This window comes from Peromyscus maniculatus, chromosome 9 (genome assembly GCF_049852395.1).
Source record: "Peromyscus maniculatus bairdii isolate BWxNUB_F1_BW_parent chromosome 9, HU_Pman_BW_mat_3.1, whole genome shotgun sequence".
Taxonomy (NCBI): Eukaryota; Metazoa; Chordata; class Mammalia; order Rodentia; family Cricetidae; genus Peromyscus; species Peromyscus maniculatus.
Genome location: NC_134860.1, coordinates 5110019 through 5129242, shown reverse-complemented (window position 1 = coordinate 5129242; position 19224 = coordinate 5110019). Strand labels below are relative to the sequence as shown.

Genomic DNA, 19224 nt, shown 5'->3' with positions numbered 1-19224 from the left:
AAGCATGGTTGCCTGGCAACATTGTGAATTCAGACCTTCAGCCTCTGAAGGTTAAGCCAGGAAAGATATCACTGTCTAGCAGAGGCCCAGGGGCGCTTGACTAGCATTTGTTCCTGAAGTCACAGGACCAGAACATATTCCAAGCCTTTCAGTTATTTCACAACCGCTTTAAGACACATAAACCAAAGCCCATTTAATGCAAGCTCATTTCCACATGCTAAATATGCTTCAGCTCTTCCTTAAATTTTGCAACGATGGCGCGTTCTACTTAGTGTTGCGTGAGGGTTCAACAGATGTTCTTATGCAGGAAGTCCTTGTTCCTGAGGCCTCCGAATTTGATGAGTGGGAGCCAGAAGGCACAGCCCTTGAAGGCCCTGTGACTGCTGTTATCCCTACATGGCAAGCTCTGACCACTCTAGACCTGAGCCACAACAGCATCTCTGAGATCGACGAGTCTGTGGTATGCTTGCAGCAGCCTCCCAAGGCTTTCAGACCTCCCAGGCCCTAGGGATGGCTATTATACTTTACTTTTTCTGAAGGCACACACACACACACACAAAAAAAAAAAAAAAAAAAAAAAAATTATTCAGTGCTCGGCACATTGTTTTATAGTTTTTAAGTTAAATTTCAAAGTGAAAATGTAAAATGGTGAGTAAATACATAAAACCAAGTGAAGCATATGAACTATGTATGCATTTAATATAACCAAACCATGGTAAATGATAATATTCATTCCTAAGGAATAGCAGAAAATTCATTGCCTAGAATACAGGTATACACCTGTGTTAGAGTAACATCCCAAAGGTCTTAAGAGTGTGATTCTTTTTGTGATCCTATGGGGGTGGGCAGGGTTAAAAAAGAACAGGTTCCCCTGTCTTTTGTGGACGTTACCATTTGTATTACTTCAGCCAGTTGTTCTGTCCAGACAGTAGATTCCTTTGGGTTTCTGCTGAGTGGACAGTGGGAGATGTCAGTGGCCCTGCAAAGACAGACCAGCCTGAAATGTGTGTTTAAGCACTGGGTACATGGACTGTGTAGGGTCCTACCACCTTGAGTAACAATGCACATTCTTTTCTTTCATAAGAAACTGATCCCAAAGATTGAGTACCTGGACCTGAGTCACAACGGAGTACTAGTTGTGGACAACCTACAGGTAACGTCTGCCCACTCGCTCTCTAGGGCCCTGCTCTCCTGGTGGCTCCAGAGGCTGGAGAAGCCTTGCACCCCAGGGGCAGCAAGCATAGGGGCTTTGCCCTCCTCTTGGGCGTCCAGGGATGCACTGATGGCTTTAGTTCCCAAGTGTTGGAAAAGCTGAGTGAGTATGTGCAGAGTGTGATGGTGATAGGCAGGCTGATTTTCAGTGCTCACCTAACCTCTCTGCAGGGGATACACACCACTAGTTAGGGCATGTGAGAGAGGGAAGAGGGACTTCCCTTCCCAACAGTTGTCAGAAAGACTTGCAAAGCTGCCTCCCAGAACTGGTCCCCTTGGTCTGAAAGGGCACAGTGACCTCTCTGGAGGCCTGACCTGTGTGTGTGGCCACTGTGTTTCCCCTGCTACTACAGCACCTGTACAACCTCGTACACCTTGACCTGTCCTACAACAAGCTCTCCTCCCTGGAAGGCGTGCACACAAAACTGGGCAATGTCAAAACCCTCAACCTGGCGGGCAACTTCCTAGAGAGTCTGAGCGGCCTGCACAAACTCTACTCTCTGGTTAATCTGGACCTCAGAAACAACAGGATTGAGCAGGTGAGCACCAGCCCTGAGGGCCTCAGGAATCTGGGATTGCTGGGCCTTGGTGTTTGTTATCTATTTTGTTGTTGTTGTTGTTGTTTTGTTTTGTTTTTTTGTTTTTTGAGACAGGGTTTCTCTGTGTAGCTTTGGAGCCTTTCCTGGATCTCACTCTGTAGCCCAGCCTGCCCTCAAACTCACTGAGATCCCCCTGGCTCTGCCTCCCGAGAGCTGGGATTAAAGGCGTGGGCCACCACCGCCACCGCCGCCGCCACCGCCACCCATCTAGTGTTTGTTATCTTAAAGGAAAGAAAACCAATAGGATTCTGTTCACTTAAAATTAAGCAGCCATCAAGTGTGTAGTCTGTTGCTGAAATGTTCGAAGAAGGGGCCAAATGGCACTTGTGTCTTGCAGTTGGAGGAGGTCAAGAGCATAGGCAGCCTACCATGTCTGGAGCGCGTAGCCTTGCTGAACAACCCTCTGAGCATCATCCCTGACTACCGGACCAAAGTGCTCTCCCAGTTTGGAGAACGAGCCTCTGAGGTAAGCCCCAGAACCACCAGCAGAGCCCAGAGACTAGCAGGGTGAATTCCAGGTCTTCAGGGCTCTTGTCTGCTTCAGAGGGGTGTCTGTTTTTCAGATGTGCAAGTCCACTGCTCTCTGTGGAAAGGCTCCCTGCAGCTGTATATTCCTGAGCAGGCTTCATGTGTGCCAGAACTTCAGGAACACATAAGCGCAGAGGGATTGTCTTCAACTTTTAAAAAAAGCATTGGAAACTGGGTAGTGGTGGTGCAGGCCTTTAGTCCCAGCACTCAGGAGGCGGAGGCAGGGGGATCTGTGAGTTTGAGGCCAGCCTGGTCTACAGAGTGAGTTCCAGGACAGCCAGGGCTGCACAGAGAAACCCTGTCTTGAGGGCTAGGAAGGTGGCTCCAGTAATAAAATGCCAGCTCTGAAATCACAGGGACCTGAGTTTGATCCCTGGGACCCAAGTCAGAAGAAAAACAAACCGAAACAAAACAAATAACAGAAACCCTGTCTTCAAGAGCCAAAAAGAGAAATACGTTGGGTATTTTAGACAAGGGGCATAGAATAAGATGCCTAAAATTATATGTAAGATTTTTATTCAATTTATGTAAGATGCCTAAAATTATCAGTTTCTTGGACAGCTGGTAATCCTGTTGCTTAACTACCAACCTTGAGATTTTTTTTCCTTTACTGGATCAATCCAGCCCTGTGCCCGCTGCCTACAGCAGTACAGGTGCCGCCATGCTAACCAGGACAGTTCCTACTCCGTCCCCTGGGCCTCAGCAGGCTTCGTCCCATCCCACCCTCTCACCAGTCCGTAGAACTTACTTTCTGCAGATCCCAGGCCGGAAGATGTCGGAGGTCTGTTTGCATCTGTCTCCAGCTTTCTCTGCTCCCAGCAAGCCACTTCGTCCACACTGTCCCTAAGATCATTTTCTTCTCTTCTCTTCCTTTTTTTGTTTCTTGTCTTTTTGAGACAGGGTTTCTCTGTGTAGCCTTGGCTGTCCTGGAACTCACTCTATAGACCAGGCTGGCCTTGAACTCACAGAGATCCCCCTGCCTCTGCCTCCTGAGTGCTGGGACTAAAGGCCTGCACCACCACCACCCAGTTTCCAATGCATTTTTAAAAAGTTGAAGAGAACCCCTCTGTGCTTGTTTGTGTGTTCCTGGAGTATTCCTGGCCTGAGTGCCGGGATTAAAGGTGTGCACCACCACTGCCTGGCCCTAAGATAATTTTCATAAGATGTCATCTCTTGCTGGAGATAAGTGATTATACTTGTAATTCCAGAACTCAGGATCTGAGGCAAGAGGGTTATCCAGAGTCCAGGGCCAGCCTGGGTGATGGAGTGAGACCCTGTCTCAAAGAAGAAAAAAAAAAGAAAGAAAGAAAGAAAAAATAATAAACAAATAAACAGACAAAAAAGGTAGCTCCCCCTTTTTTGGCTCCAGAGCTAGAAAGCGTCCTTGATTCCATAGCGTCAGCACCTGTCCAGTGCTTTTGGACTATCCTTCGTGCGGTCTTTCTGCCTGCATGCCAGCCCACAGCTCTGCGGACTAGGACTCCGGCCTTCTCCCGTACACTGTTATCTTCTCCCCACTGCTCCCTTGTCCAGAAGGTTCTCTCCCTGCTCTCTGACAGTCAGGTCTGCCTGTGTTTGCCTGTAAGTAGGCACTCAGTCCATCCACTCCCTTCTCACGAGGCTGCTGCCCCCCTTAGTGGAGAGGGACTCCTGAAGATGGATTAAGCTATGTGGGACCTCCATGGGCCCTCCAAGGTGGTTCCAGGGCACTTACGTTGTGGTGAGGAGCCTCCCTTAGCCTCCAGTATCTTCTCAGAGCCTGTAGGGGTGCTCAGACCCCGTCTTAGCAGGATCCCACCATTTTCCCAATGTGCTTCGCCGGTCTCCATGCTGTGAGCTACTTTCTGGGCTCTGCAGATCTGTCTGGATGATGCAGCAACCACCGAGAAGGAACTGGACACTGTGGAAGTCCTGAAAGCCATTCAGAAAGCCAAGGATGCCAAGTCCAAACTGAGCAGCACAGAAAAGAAGGTAAGCACTCGGGGAGGAGAGCCAGCCAAGGGCGGAACTTTGCTTGGGGAGATGGAGCCATGGAACCCCTCAGGTCTCTGATCATTCCACCCCCTTCTCCCCATGAAACCTCAGGCTGGGTCCTCAAGTGGTATGGTGATGGACCTACTATTTGATTGTATGAGATCGTTTTCCACCTCCTTTGGTTGGGAGAATGCTGAGCTCTTTCCTCCACATCAGTGGCCTTTGCTTTCCTGTTCTTCGTGTCCTTTTCTCTCTCCTGGACTGACTCAGCGTTCTTCCTCAGGGTGGTGAGGACTCCCGACTCCCAGCTGCTCCCTGCGTCAGACCCAGCAGCTCCCCACCCACTGCAGCTCCCACTTCGGCCTCCCTGCCTCAGCCTGTTCTCTCCAACCAAGGTAATCACGGATAGACCTCCCTCCTCGCTGAGCTGCTTGGTGCTGCCTGGACCGCAGGCAGAGCTAGGCTTGAGGGAGGAAGGTCGGCATTGCTTCCTACAGGGTCAGGCACGGGGAGGTGGCACCTTCTGCAGGCTGGCTCCTGGGGCGGCACATGGCAGGGAGGTGCCCGGCCTGGTTTCAGCGCTATTGTTTGCTTAGTGAGGACCCCTGTCCCTTTATATCACATCCATTTCCTGTAGGGCACCACAGGGTGTTGGGCAGAGAACTGAGGCTGCCCTCTGAGTAGGCTTAGGCTGTTGGCTCATGAGGATCCGTTCCCCTGCAGACAGTGTGGGCAGGTCAGCTCCTAGAAAGTCAGGCCTTGTTATGTTCCCGAGTCTGGAACCCTTGATCCCTGTGTAGAGAGAGAGCTTGCTTTTATTGTTGTGATGCCTCTGGCACTCAAGGTCCCCAAAATACTGCATTTATGGGACCAAGATGGGCTGTCTGTCCCCATGGACCCATGGAAGGACAATCTCTTTCATCTGTGAGCATTTTCAAAGGGCTTTCACCTCTGAACCCAGGCATCCTCGGAGATGAGTGAGTGAACCAGGTGCCATGAGCGTGGCTGCCGGCCTGGCCCCGACAGAAGAGGGGCAGGTATGCCGTCCCAAGGGGAGCTGAGGCTCGGGACACACGAAAGAACGCCGCCTGCCAGGCTCCTGGAGATGCAGAACTTGGTGTGAGGTCCTGAGAAACTAGTTTGGCCCTAGATTTTAAGAGCCAGAAATACATTTCTACTCCTTGACCTGGTGACCCCACTGGAGGAAACTTTTCTAGAGAGGGCTGAGATCCTGGGGAAAGGGAGGTTCTCCCCACTAGCAGCACCAAACTGTGACATGCACACCGAGGGGAGCAAGGAAGGCAGCTGTGGCACAGACCCCTCCACAGCAGTCCTGTCAGGGCGAGAAGCTGAGCTACAGGCGAGACGGCACTCACTCCCTTAGGTTAAGGCAGAATCCCTGTGCACAGCAGCCTGAGGTCACAGCTGTGACGTGCAGAAGAGAAGCCATGAAAACGCAGCAGTGGAGCGAGGGCCAGGACACTGGACATTGGCTTTGTCAGACTTTGACAACAATTTTTATTTTTATTTTTCATAAAAGAGGAAGAAAGTTTGAGTCTCTGTGAGGAAGTTTCCCTGACCTCTCTTCAGGTCCCCACAGTAGTCTATGATATAGAAAGCATGCAACCATAGACTTTTGGGGACAGGGCGATACTAAGGTCCCAAGGTCCAGGCTATAACCTGTTCTACCGTTTGTTGAATCAGTGTGTGTGTGTGTGTGTGTGTGTGTGTGTGTGTGTGTGTGTGTGTGTGTGTGTGTGTCTGCACACGCATGGACAGGCAAGTAAAGAACAAGGCCAAAAGCTGCTCCTGGCTAGGCAGGAGGAATGGTTGTCTCCTCCAGGCCGCAGCTGCCAGCAGCCCTGTGCCTTGTGGTGGTGAAGTCTCTGCAGCCCAGGGCAAGCCTCACCTACCCTTTCCTTGGGGCCCTTTCACCCCTGGGTGCTCTGTAGTATGTCCCCCTTTTCCCAGTCACTGGACACTGAGAGATGTTGTCACAGATTTACACCTCTTGTAAATAAAACTACAGTGGATGTCTTTGTGTGCACATCTCTTTCCTTTGGGTGAGAAATGACAAAGGTCAGACCCCTGTCTGAGGACTCCTGATGTCCCCTGTCCCATCTGCTGAGTGGCCCTTTCTGACCACTTGTTTGTACAGGCCATGGTCCAGGAAGGAAGCGGACAGACTGTCCTGTCTGCATTTCCTCATGCCCAAACAAGGCTGGGGGGGGGGGGTAGTGGCAAGAAAATACTTTTTTTTTTTCTTTTTTGTCCTCACAAATGTGAGGCATCCACATCTATGTGTGTTTGGCCATGTGTTATTGGAGCTGGCCTGGGTGGACAGGAATTTTTTCTGTGTGAGAACAGCTTTTCTGACTTACTCTGGTGGCTCCCAGCCTGACCTATAGAAAACCCACTTGTGAAAAAATTGGGCATTTGAGGCCTACCTGAAGGGGGTGCTGTCCAGAAAACACCAGGCCTCTAGTCGTCACAGCTGTTAGAGCAGTGGAAGATTGTGACTGATAGGGGCCAATGTCCAAAATGCCAGAGTTCATTCTCCAGCCCTGTCTGGGACTGAGAGAAGGCTGTGTTGTAGACGTGATTAGCAGCACAGGCAGGCAGCTGAGTTCATGTTCCATCTTCCTGGCCATGAGATCTCAAGCGACGTGCAGCCTCTTGGAACCTCTTGCAGCTTCCTCTGTTTTCCCAACCATTAAGTGGATACATCCTACTTCATGGACTCTAAGATGCACACATTTCCACCCTGTGACTTCTCTGAAATTGAGATGCGTCTTTCAGTCAGTGGCGTCCCCTAGTTGCTGTCAGCCAGCTGGTAATCGTGATGGAGTCGTGGGAAAACCTTCCGTGGACATCTCCTATGACCAAGATGGCACCTCATCCACAGATCTTAGATTTGATGAAATGTGGTAAAGAACAAGAGGTGCGCATGAGCTGATGCTGGGGAGGCGCTGAGCACTGCTAAGGCTCACAGGACTGGTCGGTCGGTCGGTCGGTAGGGGCTCCTTCCTTTGTCCTGAGTTGGGGTTTCAGGACAGTGCCTCTAGGAATACGGAGCCACTTGGGGAGAGACTGTATGCCTATGGAAGAACGAGGTAGAACAGTTTGGGAATACCTTTAGGACTGCAGCAGAGGTGGTAGCAAAGATGACTCTGGAAAGATGGGTTGAGTTAAGACACAGGAGCAGGGGCAACATAAGCCAAGGCTGGGGGCGCTTTGTGCATGGCTGTGTGCTTGCTGCCTTCCTCCCCCGCAGCCTCTGCAGCTTAGCTTCCTGGGGGTACCTGGGCTTGGGCTGCCTGCTTACCCTTTGGGCAGAGAACACGGGCTGTGTGAGCTGTCCTGTTCTAGGCGGCCGTCAAGCTGAACAAGGTACCATGGGCTCTGAGGGTTCAGTCATTTAACTGGGCCATGGTGGCTGTCCAGTAGCAAAGCCAGGCTGTGGAAGCAGGACTCTTCCAGACCAGTTAGCTACAGTCTGAAGCATGGTTTGTTGTTGCTTTGGTTGGTGTTTTTAAGTGGGGAGAAGGGGTTTCCCCTTAACTAAGTAGCAAACTGGAGTGCAGTAATGGATCCAAACAGACTAGTCATAAAATACCTTCAGTGTGGCTTCAGTAACCAGTGCATTTCCAAGTGCAGGAGCAGGGCTGCTACAGCCCGTAGGACCGTCAGCCGGGCACCCTGCTAAGGCAGCCTGTGGCTTCAGACTCCAGCTGTGTTCAGCAAGCCATACAAGAAAGTCTGCAAAGCCTGGCTTCCTGCTAAAGGGTCCTGTGCTTGGAATTTGCAAGCCCTGCGGAGATAGCAGATGAGGACACAGAGTCACTTATAGTCCTTTCCTTAGACAATGTTCCATTGTGCCCAAGGCTATTGATAAGTATATCCCCAAACTGCTTTCCTGACAGGTGGAGCAGCTTGTAGCCCAGTGCCCACCACTTCCTAGTTAGGCTGGGCCAGGCTGCATGCTCTAACCATGTCTTAGTAAGAGAAAAGATAGTCTCCTGTTTCGATTTGTCTTTCTTTGTGTAAGCATTGTTTTGTATGTTATATCTACTGGTCATTCTTCCATGGAATGTCTGTTCATATTCTTTGCATTCTCAGAGTTTTCAAACTGCTCATTCCCCATTTCTGTAATCTATAAGAAGAGCTCCTTAAAAGGTTAAGATATAGGTCTTTGTTTCTATTCCGAGCACTTTTTTCCTCTGTACATTTCTCTGTGCGTTGTTTTATCTCAGTCTGTAGAGTGCACCTCTGGGGTTTGGTCTTCATGACTCCTTCCCCAGCTTGTCTGCTCAGGAAGCCCCGCCCCCGCACCCCACCCCCAGTAGAGACCCACTTGCTCAGTCTTGAGTTGCTGAGGAGTTACTGAGTTACTGCATTTTATTCTGTGACCCATTTAATGACTTGGGGTCTGGCCTGTGCCTGGCCGTGCCACGAGCCCAAGGCCTAGCCTCTTGTTGAACAGCTGCTCTTCCCGCCCACCTGCCTACCCCATCTCTGCAGGAATCATGTTCGTACAGGAAGAGGCCCTGGCCAGCAGCCTCTCATCCACTGACAGTCTACCGCCCGAGGACCGGCCCATTGCCCAAGACTGCTCTGACTCCTTGGAATCTATCCCCGCAGGACAGGTAATACCCTCACCTGCTCCTGGGCACTGTTTCCTCAGCCACGCTGCTGCCGTCTGACATTGTCCGCAGTGGGATGTGGCCTGTGTTCTAGGGCTTCTGGGGGTGCTTTGTATGACATGCAGTCTTTTTGTCTCCAGTTGGGTCATCTTCATAGACCAAGTGGTTAAGGGTCTCAGTTTGGCCTCCACCATCCCATGGGAACAGGCAACACTGGGGCCCTGAGGGACAGAAGGTGGGCATTCTTTGGGCACACTTGAGCTGGCTGCTCAAGGGGAACAGCACCCTGAGGCCACTTTGTCCCTTCCCACATGTCACCTTGGTGGTCTGAACAGTGACTCTAACGTCTTTTTTGTAGCTGTTGTCCAGGCTTCTGGGGCCCATCTCTGTGTCCCTGGAAAAAAGAAGAGGAAAATGAGTGCCTGGTGCTGTGTGCTCCATGCCTGGACCTCCCTGCCCCTTATTCTTGCACAGCAGGGTCATGGTCGTGTGATGTAAGACAGTCTGCAGAGGCTTTGTCTGTCCCGAGTACTCTGTCCTTAAGTGTATAGAAAAGGGACGTAGTGTCAACCTGGTATGCAGAAAGCACTGAGGGACCTTGCCAGAACCACCTTTCATCATGTGCACTGCCTGGGGCCAGGCCAGAACACCTGGACCCTCGGGTAGCACAAAGATCCCCCAGATGCCAGACCTCATGGAAACAGGTCCAGGGCTGGGTGTGTAGACTCAGGTCAGATGGGTGGGAAAGCCAGCCCTGCTGAATATTAGAAAGTAGTCAAATGAGCATTTCCCCAAGTTCCAGAGACACCAGAATGGAGTATGGAAGTGGCCAGGCAGCACCCAGTGAGTGCCAAGGAGCAGCTGCAGCAGGTGAGGCTTACCGTTCTCTCCTCTGTCAGGTGGCGTCGGAAGATTTACGAGATGTGCCAGGAGCGGTTGGTGGTGCAAGGTAGGGAAGAGAGCCTCGGCCTCCGCGGCAGACTGGGCAGCGAGTGGGCTCTGGTCCGTAGCCTGTCCATGGGGTCTGTCTGTCTTTACTCCAGCACAGTTGAGAGGGGCTGTCTGATCGACATCATCCTACAATGGAGGTTGGCAAATCAAAGCCAATGTGGGCCACTGTACAGCGGGTCTGCTGTACGGTGAGCCAAGAACAAGTGTTCTCTCTTGGTTGCTGGTGGAGCTTTTGTGGTTTGTGAGTCAGGGTCTCCCAGCAGCTCAAGCTGACCTCATATTTATGGCGTCACTGCTCCTCAGCCCGAGTGTCGGCATCACAGAACTAAGCCTCTCCACCTTGCGGGGTGGTGGTTGCTGTTGCTTTTGTTTTGTTTTTGTTTTTGGCCTCTGAGACAGGCCTGTCTATAGCCCTGACTGCCCTGGAACTTGTTTTGTAGACCAGGCTGGCCTCGAACTCACAAAATTGGCCTGCCTCTGCCTCCTATTGGCTGGGATTAAAGGTATGTGCTATCATGCCTGACTGCTGCTGCTTTTTGTTGTTATTGTTTTTTAACATTTGTTTATTTTTCTGGGCATAGTGGTGTACCTCTTTAATCTCAGCACTCAAGAAGCAGAAGCAGACAGATACATCTCTATAGGTTCAAGGATAGTCTGGTCTACACAGCAAGTTCCCAAACAGCCAGGGCTACAGAAAGAGAGCCTGTCTCCAAACAAACAAACAGATTGTTTATGTTAATTCTGAGTGTATGAGTATTTGCCTGCATGTATGTATTTGTGCACCACATGTGTGCTTGGTGCCTTTGGAGGCCAAGACAGACAACATCACATCTCCTGCAACTGGAGTCACAGATGGTTGTCAGCCACCGTGTGGGTGCTGAGAAACAAACTTAGATTCGCTACGAGAACTCTGAGTATATTTAACTGTTGAGCCATCTTTCAAGCCCCTGGTTACTACATTCCTAAATTCCTGTTTAAACAAAATTACATGGATAGGACCAGCACACACATCATGAAACATTAGCTCCTTGGCCCTTTACAGAAGTCTGTTTTTATTTATTTATTTTATTTTATTGAGACAGGATCTCTACATAGCCCTGGCTAGCCTGGGATTTGCTACATAGACAAGCTGGCTTCAAAACTCAAAGAGATCCACCTGCCTTTGCCCAGTTCTGGGATTAAAGGCCTGCCCCACCATGCCTGACTACAGAAGCATATTTCTAATTCTTGTTCATGGGAAGGTTGTAGAGTGCAAAGGGGCTGGAATTTAAATGTGATGGTCCTAGGACCCACCCAACTTGATTTACTGCCTAAAAACCAGAATGCCCCTAAAGGCGGTTATTTTTCAACAAAGATTTACCTTGGAATACTTCGTTGCCCCTTTGATGCCTGGCAGCATCCAAATGACAGACACTTCTGTTATGGAAGCCAGATTGGTTTGTGCAGGCTGTGGTGGATAGCTGTGATCAGAGTGTGTAGAAGCCTGGACTCAAGCTGGCTACCCATCCTGATGGCAGCCACTTGAACCGGCTCAGCTGTATGAGAGGCTTAGGAGACCCATGGATTGGCTTCCCAGGGTCAGGGTACTACAGCAGACTAGGAGATGGAATGTTCCTGTGCCCTGATCCAGTCTCTTCTTGCACAGCCCAGAACAGGCAGAGCCAGAGGTTCAGGTGGTGCCTGGGTCAGGCCAGATCATCTTCCTGCCCTTCACTTGCATTGGCTACACAGCCACCAACCAGGACTTCATCCAGCGCCTCAGCACACTGATCCGCCAGGCCATTGAACGGCAACTGCCTGCGTGGATTGAGGCTGCCAACCAGCGAGAGGAAGCCCAGGGTGAACAGGGCGAGGAGGAGGAAGAGGAGGAGGAAGAGGAGGATGTTGCTGAAAACCGCTACTTTGAAATGGGACCCCCAGACGTAGAAGAGGAGGGCAGTGGCCAGGGAGAAGAGGAGGATGAGGAGGATGAGGAAGACGAGGAGGCTGAGGAGGAGCGTCTGGCTCTGGAGTGGGCCCTGGGCGCCGACGAGGACTTTCTGCTGGAGCACATCCGCATCCTCAAGGTGCTGTGGTGCTTCCTGATCCATGTGCAGGGCAGCATCCGCCAGTTTGCAGCCTGCCTTGTGCTCACCGACTTTGGCATCGCTGTCTTCGAGATCCCACACCAAGAGTCCCGAGGCAGCAGCCAACACATCCTCTCATCCCTGCGTTTCGTCTTCTGCTTCCCACATGGCGACCTCACCGAATTTGGCTTCCTCATGCCAGAGCTGTGTCTGGTACTCAAGGTGCGGCACAGTGAGAACACACTCTTCATCATCTCGGATGCTGTCAACCTGCACGAGTTCCATGCTGACCTACGCTCCTGCTTTGCCCCACAGCACATGGCCATGCTGTGCAGCCCCATCCTCTATGGCAGCCACACCAGCCTGCAGGAGTTCTTGCGCCAGCTGCTCACTTTCTACAAGGTGGAGGGCGGCAGTCAGGAGCGCAGCCAGGGATGCTTCCCTGTCTACTTGGTCTACAGTGACAAGCGCATGGTCCAGACCGCTGCCGGGGACTACTCGGGCAACATCGAGTGGGCCAGCTGCACTCTCTGCTCGGCAGTGCGGCGCTCCTGCTGTGCGCCCTCGGAGGCCGTCAAGTCTGCGGCCATCCCCTACTGGCTGCTGCTCACTGCCCAGCATCTCAACGTCATCAAGGCTGACTTCAACCCCATGCCCAGCCGTGGCACCCACACCTGCCGCAACCGCAATAGTTTCAAGCTTAGCCGCGTGCCGCTCTCCACCGTGCTGCTGGACCCCACTCGCAGCTGCACCCAGCCACGGGGCGCCTTTGCCGATGGCCATGTGCTCGAGCTGCTGGTTGGCTACCGCTTTGTTACCGCCATCTTTGTGCTGCCCCACGAGAAATTCCACTTCCTGCGAATCTACAATCAGCTACGGGCCTCACTGCAGGACCTGAAGACTGTTGTCATCTCCAAGACTCCTGCAGCTGGGCCGAGACCCCAAAGCCCCCTCCTGGGTGGCCAGTCTGCCAAGGGCAGGGCCAGGTGAGACTAGTGCAGGCTCTTGGGACCTGGGGCCTCGGGGTGGCTTGGGTGTGCTCTCTGGGCATGTGTGCCTTGTGGGATCTCCCTTTACTTTCCCAGTCCTCCATCGTCTCTCCAACCCTGACCACCCCCAGCCCTTGCTTAATGCTCCAGATCTCCAGAGGCTTAAGAGCAGCCCAGGCAAGCTGTCCCGTGCAGGACAGGTTAAGTAAGGGAGCCAGCCCTGTCTCGCTTTGTCCCTGGGCCTATCACTGCCCTCTCACATGCTCGAGCATGGTTTCTGGGTCTCCTCCTCCTCCTCCTCCTCCTCCTCCTCCTCCTCCTCCTCCTCCTCCTCCTCCTCTTCCTCCTCCTCCTCATCCCGTGGCTGGCGCTGTCAGCTAGTGACTGCTTCTGGTACCCCTTCCTGAGACCAGCTCCCAAACTTATTTTTTAGCACCACACACAAAGCCCTTCTCAGGAAGTACTGAGTTGTATCTAACTTGGGAGCCCCTCCCAAGGGACCTTCTGAAGACCAAAGTGTCTGGGGTAGGTCATCTTTTCTTTGAGGGGAGATTGCAGAGCTTAGCAGGAAGGAGCTGGCAGCTAGAGCCTATCCACACTGGCCCCTCCCCTTGGATTCCTTGTGAGTGTCCTGCTTTCTGTTGAAGAATTTCCCTACCTGGGAGCAGGCCGAGAATCTAATAGCTCGTGTTCTCTATCCTGGCAGAATGCTGAGACCCTATCTTTACCTCTGGTTCTCCTTAGCATCTCTTGGGTCTACCCTCTCCCCCCAGTCAGTCCCTAGCTGATGATCCAAAGGGCTTTCAACTCCTGCAGCTGAATCCAGTGCCCCTCTTACACCTGTACAGAGGTGGCCGTCCTATACCTCCACTTACCATGTGGAGCTTAGTTGGTATGCACCTTGTCCTCCTTCCGCGCTACCACAGCCTGGCTTTCTCCTGGGACTCCTGCAGAAACCAGGCCCCTAAAGATGTATCCGCACACCCATGGCAGCAGAGTAGCCCAGCAGCGTCTTGGGTATTTGGTCAAATGCCAGATCATGGCCCCAGGGACTGCAGCAGTTGGACTGGATCTGATGGATGGAGAGGGTGGCATCCAAAGGGCCCTACCCCTTCACTGGGTGTGGTCCTGTGGGTGATGGAGAGGGCAACTTCCAAAGGAGCCTACCCCCTTCACTGGGTATGGCCCTGTGAGTTGAATGCTGGAGACTGCCACCTCCCATGAACTTTAAGTTTCTGAGCGTTAACAGGTCCTGGACCAGTGACATTCCAGCATGGCCATGTGCAGTGGTGGTTGAGTAGACTACATGCCTGGGTTACCTGAAGACATCCCAAAACAAACTGAAGAGCATTTTGAGTTTTGGTTCTCCCCTCTGCTTGCATACACACCCAGGTTCTAACTTGGGTCCTTCATAAGTACTCTAGGGTGGCATTTCAACACATCTGACACCTTGCAACCAAGTCATAACTCTGAAGTGGCTTTCTGATGCTTCTGTAGTGCTTTTAAAATGAACTTTCAGGGCTGGGGAGGTGGCTCAGTGGTTAAGGGCACTGGTTAAAAGATGAACTTTCAGTCCATGAGCCAAAGCCTTTATTACGTGTGTATGGCTGGCTCTGGGTGGTCTGCTCTGCCCACATCTGTTCACAAAAAGGGCTGACACTTGCCCTCTGCTGTGTGGTCCTCCCATGGAGAGCACAGTGATGAAGTAGGTCACCCCAGGACCCCCAAGCCTAGCATGTGGTATACAGTTGGCCATCACACTCTGATGTGCATGTGATAGGAATCTCCATGGAGTCCACATGTTTATTTGACATTTCTTGGGTCACTGGGAGATGTAGTGATAAGCAGCGACCACAGGAGACCCCAGCAGAAGCTCCGGCTCTAGCTCCAGTTCCGGCTCCAGCTGCAGTCCCAGCAGAGGCCTTGGCTCCAGTTCCAGCTCCAGCAGAGGCTCCAGCTGTAGCAGAGGCTCCAGTTCTAGCTCCAGCAGAGGCTCCAGTTCCAGCTCCAACAGAGGCCCCAGCTCCAGCAGAGGCCCCAGCTCCAGCAGAGGCCCCAGCTCCTGCAGAGGCTCCAGCTGCAGCAGAGGCCCCAGCTCCTGCGGAGGCCCCAGCTCCTGCAGAGGCTCCAGCTGCAGCAGAGGCCCCAGCTCCTGCGGAGGCCCCAGGTCCAGCTCCAGCGGAGGCCCCTGCCCAGTACCCAAGCGAGCGCCTGATCCAGTCCACATCTGAGGAGAATCAGATCCCCTCTTACTTGCCAATCTGCCCGTCACTCCAACACATTGCCAGTCTTCGGGGGAGGGCCATCATTGATCTCTTCCACAGCAGCATTGCCGAGGTATTGGCCTGGTCTTGCTGCCTGGCACTTGTGTGGTGAGAGGTGTGGGCTCTGCTGACTAGTCCTGAGCATAGGACAGGGTTTGTGTGGGGACATCCTCAGGCCCCAGGTCTCTCTGACATCATGTGGGCCTCAGCTTCATCTGCTCACAGGATTGAGAATCTGGGTCAAGAGGTCTGCCACTCAGCTCCCAGCCAGGTGTGCCCTCTGCCCTATCTAAGTCTGTGTGGCCCTGGTGCAGGTATATACCCCCATGTCTACCTCCTGTTTGCACCTCTTTCCTGCTCTGAGTTTATTAGATACATGAGAGGAGCTTCTGTCCCTTCTCGTCCAAGGCCATGAGCAGTTCCTAGGACCCAGGAGTCAGCACAGCAGCAGGGCTGACACAAGTGAGAGGATGTGCTGCCTGGAGTCTGCACTCGAGCTAGCGTGCTCTAGAAGGCAGGGGGTGTGGTCTGGCCTACCCCTCTCCTGCAGGCTCCCACATAAGCCCTCTGTGCCCAGGTTGAGAACGAGGAGCTGCGGCACGTGCTGTGGTCGTCGGTGGTGTTCTACCAGAGCCCGGGGCTGGAGGTGACGGCCTGCCTGCTACTCTCCACCAAGGCCGTCTACCTGGTGCTGCACGACAGCCTCCGCCGCTACTTCTCGGAGCCGCTCCAGGGTAGGTGCTCGGCCCCGGGCCTCGGGCAGGGGCGGCTCTGGGCTGGGAGTCCCTTAGCTGAGGAAGGGGTGACAACGGTACTTCCCTCTAAGACCAAACAGATGGCCCTGCCAGGAGATGCTTGGGAACGGGCTGCCACATGCAGGGATTTGGCAGCCTCTGCCTCTTGGAGCTCGGTGGCAGCCTCATCCAGTGACTTGGTGCCTCTGCTGAGCTAACGTGGTTGAGGCCGATACCCCCACCCAGGCTTCTAGAAGCCTCCCTCCGCCTGTGCAGGTGGTGGTGACTCCTTGCCAGGTGACCTTCCTGCTGGACGTGTTTATCCTCAGCCTCTTCTCTCCATCACAGATTTCTGGAACCAGAAAAACCCGGACTATAACAACAGTCCTTTCCACATCTCTCAGTGCTTTGTGTTCAAGCTCAATGACCTGCAGTCAGTCAACGTTGGCCTTTTTGACCAGTACTTCCGGCTGACGGGTAAGTGACCCAGTGTGTTTTGTCCCAGTTTGGGTGAAGGCCAGTGTCGCCAGTGGCTTCCACCTCGGACATGTGGGTGCCCTATCACTGGACACGTTATCTCTGCTGACAAGCCAGCTCCTCGGGTGGGAGGAAGCCGCTTCAGGAACTGCTGAGATGGCAGCCCTCCCGCCCCAGGGTCCATAGCAGGAGGTGGGTGTGCAGGGCGCAGCCAACCCACACTGCAGCCGAGTGCCCAGGGGCAGGATGTTTCTGACTCACACTTCCTGAAGACAGAAAGCTAAGCTCTTCCCCTAACGCCTCTATCCCCTTCCAGAAAAATGTCTCAGCCCTTCCTGCCTGAGATATGGCCACCTCCCTGGGTCCATGATGCCCTCCCACATGGACCCTCTGGGTCCTGGCTTTCTGGGCAGGGACCTTGCAGGGGATGGAGTGGTGGCCTGTATCTGTGACCAGCGTCTTCTTGTGCAGGCTCCTCCCCATCACAGGTGGTCACGTGCCTGACGCGGGACAGCTACCTGACACACTGCTTCCTCCAGCACCTTATGCTCGTGCTCTCCTCCCTGGAGCGCTCCCCCTCGCCTGAGCCTGTGGATAAGGACTTCTACTCAGAATTTGGGGACAAGAACACAGGTACCCTGACCCCCAGAACCATCACTGCCCGTGTCTCTAACTGTCCCCCTTCTCTGCCAAGCTGGTTATGTGGGCCTCTTCCATGGCAGAGACCCCATCCCAGGAGTCTCATCCAGCAGGTGCAGCTCTCAGCCCAGACCTTGGAGCACCCCCCCCCCCCAACTACCTCCCGTTTATAGTCTAGGGCTGGTGGGGGGCTACTGTTCTTCTAACCCCACACAGGCTAGCCCAGGCTACAACCCTGGTGTCACGTCTTTCTGTAGGAAAAATGGAGAACTATGAGCTGATCCATTCCAGCCGTGTCAAGTTCACCTACCCCAGTGAGGAAGAGGTTGGGGACCTGACCTTTATCGTGGCACAGAAGATGGCTGATCCTGAAAAGGCTCCAGCCCTCAGCATCTTGCTGTATATACAGGCCTTCCAGGTGGCCCCACCACAACCTGGACGGAGCAGGGGTTCACTGCGCCCCAAGACGCTCCTGCTCACCAGTGCGGAGATCTTTCTCCTGGATGAGGACTACATCCACTATCCATTGCCTGAATTTGCCAAAGAGCCACCACAGAGGGACAGATACCGGCTAGACGATGGCCGCCGTGTCCGGGATTTGGACCGGGTGCTTATGGGCTACCAGCCCTACCCCCAGGCCCTTACTCTTGTGTTTGATGACATGCAGGGTCACGATCTCATGGGCAGTGTCACCCTGGACCACTTTGGGGAGATGCCAGGTGGTCCTGGCAGGGCTGGCCAGGGCCGGGAGGTCCAGTGGCAGGTGTTTGTCCCCAGTGCTGAGAGCCGAGAAAAGCTCATCTCACTGCTGGCACGCCAGTGGGAAACGCTCTGTGGCAGGGAGCTGCCTGTGGAGCTCACTGGCTAGTGCAAGCCGTGACAGCCCTGGCCACCTGCCATGTGCAGCCCAGTCTGGTGCCCGAGAGGGCAAGGAAGCAGGCCTTCTGTGTTCTTTTTAAGGTGTTCTCCCCTCCCTGGATTCCTTACATTGATTGCCTACAGCCCCCACACAGCTCCCACAGAGAATGTGAACATGTATGTTGAGTTCCTTCTTCCTAATGCCGGGAAGAAGTATGCCAGCCCCACCCCACCAGAGTGTCCTTGTGATGCCAGCTTCCCTGTGTGCCTGCCTCTGAAGTGGCATGGCCAGGCACACAGCCTTGTTCTGTCCTTGATTGTGATGCTGTTGTTAACACTGGCGCTGTGAACCTGGTGACCTCCACGTCCTTTCCTGAAGTGTTGAGTCCAGTCCTTTGTTGCTGTTGCTGTTGTTGTGGGCATTTTGCTGCTAATTATGAAGCTGGTAGCAGAATATACATTGCAAGCTCCCATTTCGTGGGCTTTTCCAAAATGGAGGCTTCCTTAGGTCCAGAAAAGAGGAAATCCTGTGGGGAGTTCCCAGGCCAGGGGGCCCAGAGCAGCCGGTGCGGGGGACCTAGAGCTGCCAGCACAAGCGTAATTCCTGTTGCCTATTTTCTCTATTCTAATAAAGCCGAGTTTGACAGAGTCTGGGTCTTCTAGGTAAAGACAGCTGGGGTCCCCAAAGGGCTTCAACCAAGGGTATGGTCAGTATGGGGGAGACTAGAGATGAGGGGGTGGGGTGGGGACCTCTGGTTGGGGCCATGCTGGTTTGTGGTCAATCCTGGAGCCTAGGCAAAGAATAGTCCATGCAGCTCTTCAGGACACACCTCCCATAGCAGCCCGCCATCCCTCTTACCTCCTCAGGGTGTCCTGCATCTGGGTCTAGCCCCACTTGAAGCTTCAGCCTAAGGGTGAGGCCTGAAGACTGGGCTTGCTGATACGTATGGGACCAGGGGTCCGATGAAGACGGCCTATGAATGGCAGCAGGAAGTGGACCAGGTGGTGGGTAGTGGCAAAAAAAGAGCCCCTGCCTATCTCTCTGTGCCTGTAGTCATGCCGGAGGGTTGGGGGTTACCTCAGGGACGCTGCCAAGTAGGACCTAAGAGTTCATGGATGGTCATTGATAAGTATTGGATTCCTGGTTATTGGGTATCCTCTGCCTATGGAATAAGCCAATCTATCAGAGTTAATAAGCCTAGGTTTAATAAACAGAACAAAGCAACTCCTGGATGACTCTCAGAAAGGCAGGAGAGAAAAATCACAGAGCTGATCTGGCGACCAGGTCTT

At 53.2% G+C, this 19224-nt stretch overlaps 1 protein-coding gene across 3 annotated transcripts in view; it reads left to right on the top strand.

Moving 5' to 3' along the window:
• Window positions 1-18583, top strand: part of Nisch (nischarin) — a 36353-nt gene extending 17770 nt beyond the window's left edge. The window contains exons 8-21 of one of the 3 annotated variants that reach the window (XM_042284556.2): window positions 308-460; window positions 1085-1153; window positions 1566-1751; window positions 2149-2277; window positions 4197-4310; window positions 4597-4708; window positions 8835-8959; window positions 9856-9905; window positions 11553-12959; window positions 14801-15299; window positions 15804-15960; window positions 16309-16437; window positions 16909-17070; window positions 17334-18583. In XM_042284556.2, coding sequence (XP_042140490.1) covers window positions 308-460; window positions 1085-1153; window positions 1566-1751; window positions 2149-2277; window positions 4197-4310; window positions 4597-4708; window positions 8835-8959; window positions 9856-9905; window positions 11553-12959; window positions 14801-15299; window positions 15804-15960; window positions 16309-16437; window positions 16909-17070; window positions 17334-17944 — 3903 coding nt within the window. In that variant the 3' untranslated portion in view covers window positions 17945-18583. Of the gene's footprint in view, window positions 1-307; window positions 461-1084; window positions 1154-1565; window positions 1752-2148; window positions 2278-4196; window positions 4311-4596; window positions 4709-5274; window positions 6351-8834; window positions 8960-9855; window positions 9906-11552; window positions 12960-14794; window positions 15300-15803; window positions 15961-16308; window positions 16438-16908; window positions 17071-17333 lie in introns of those variants that run through there. The other 2 variants (XM_042284555.2, XM_016000121.3) reach the window with 2 other exon arrangements.
• The last annotated feature ends 641 nt before the right edge of the window (window positions 18584-19224 follow it).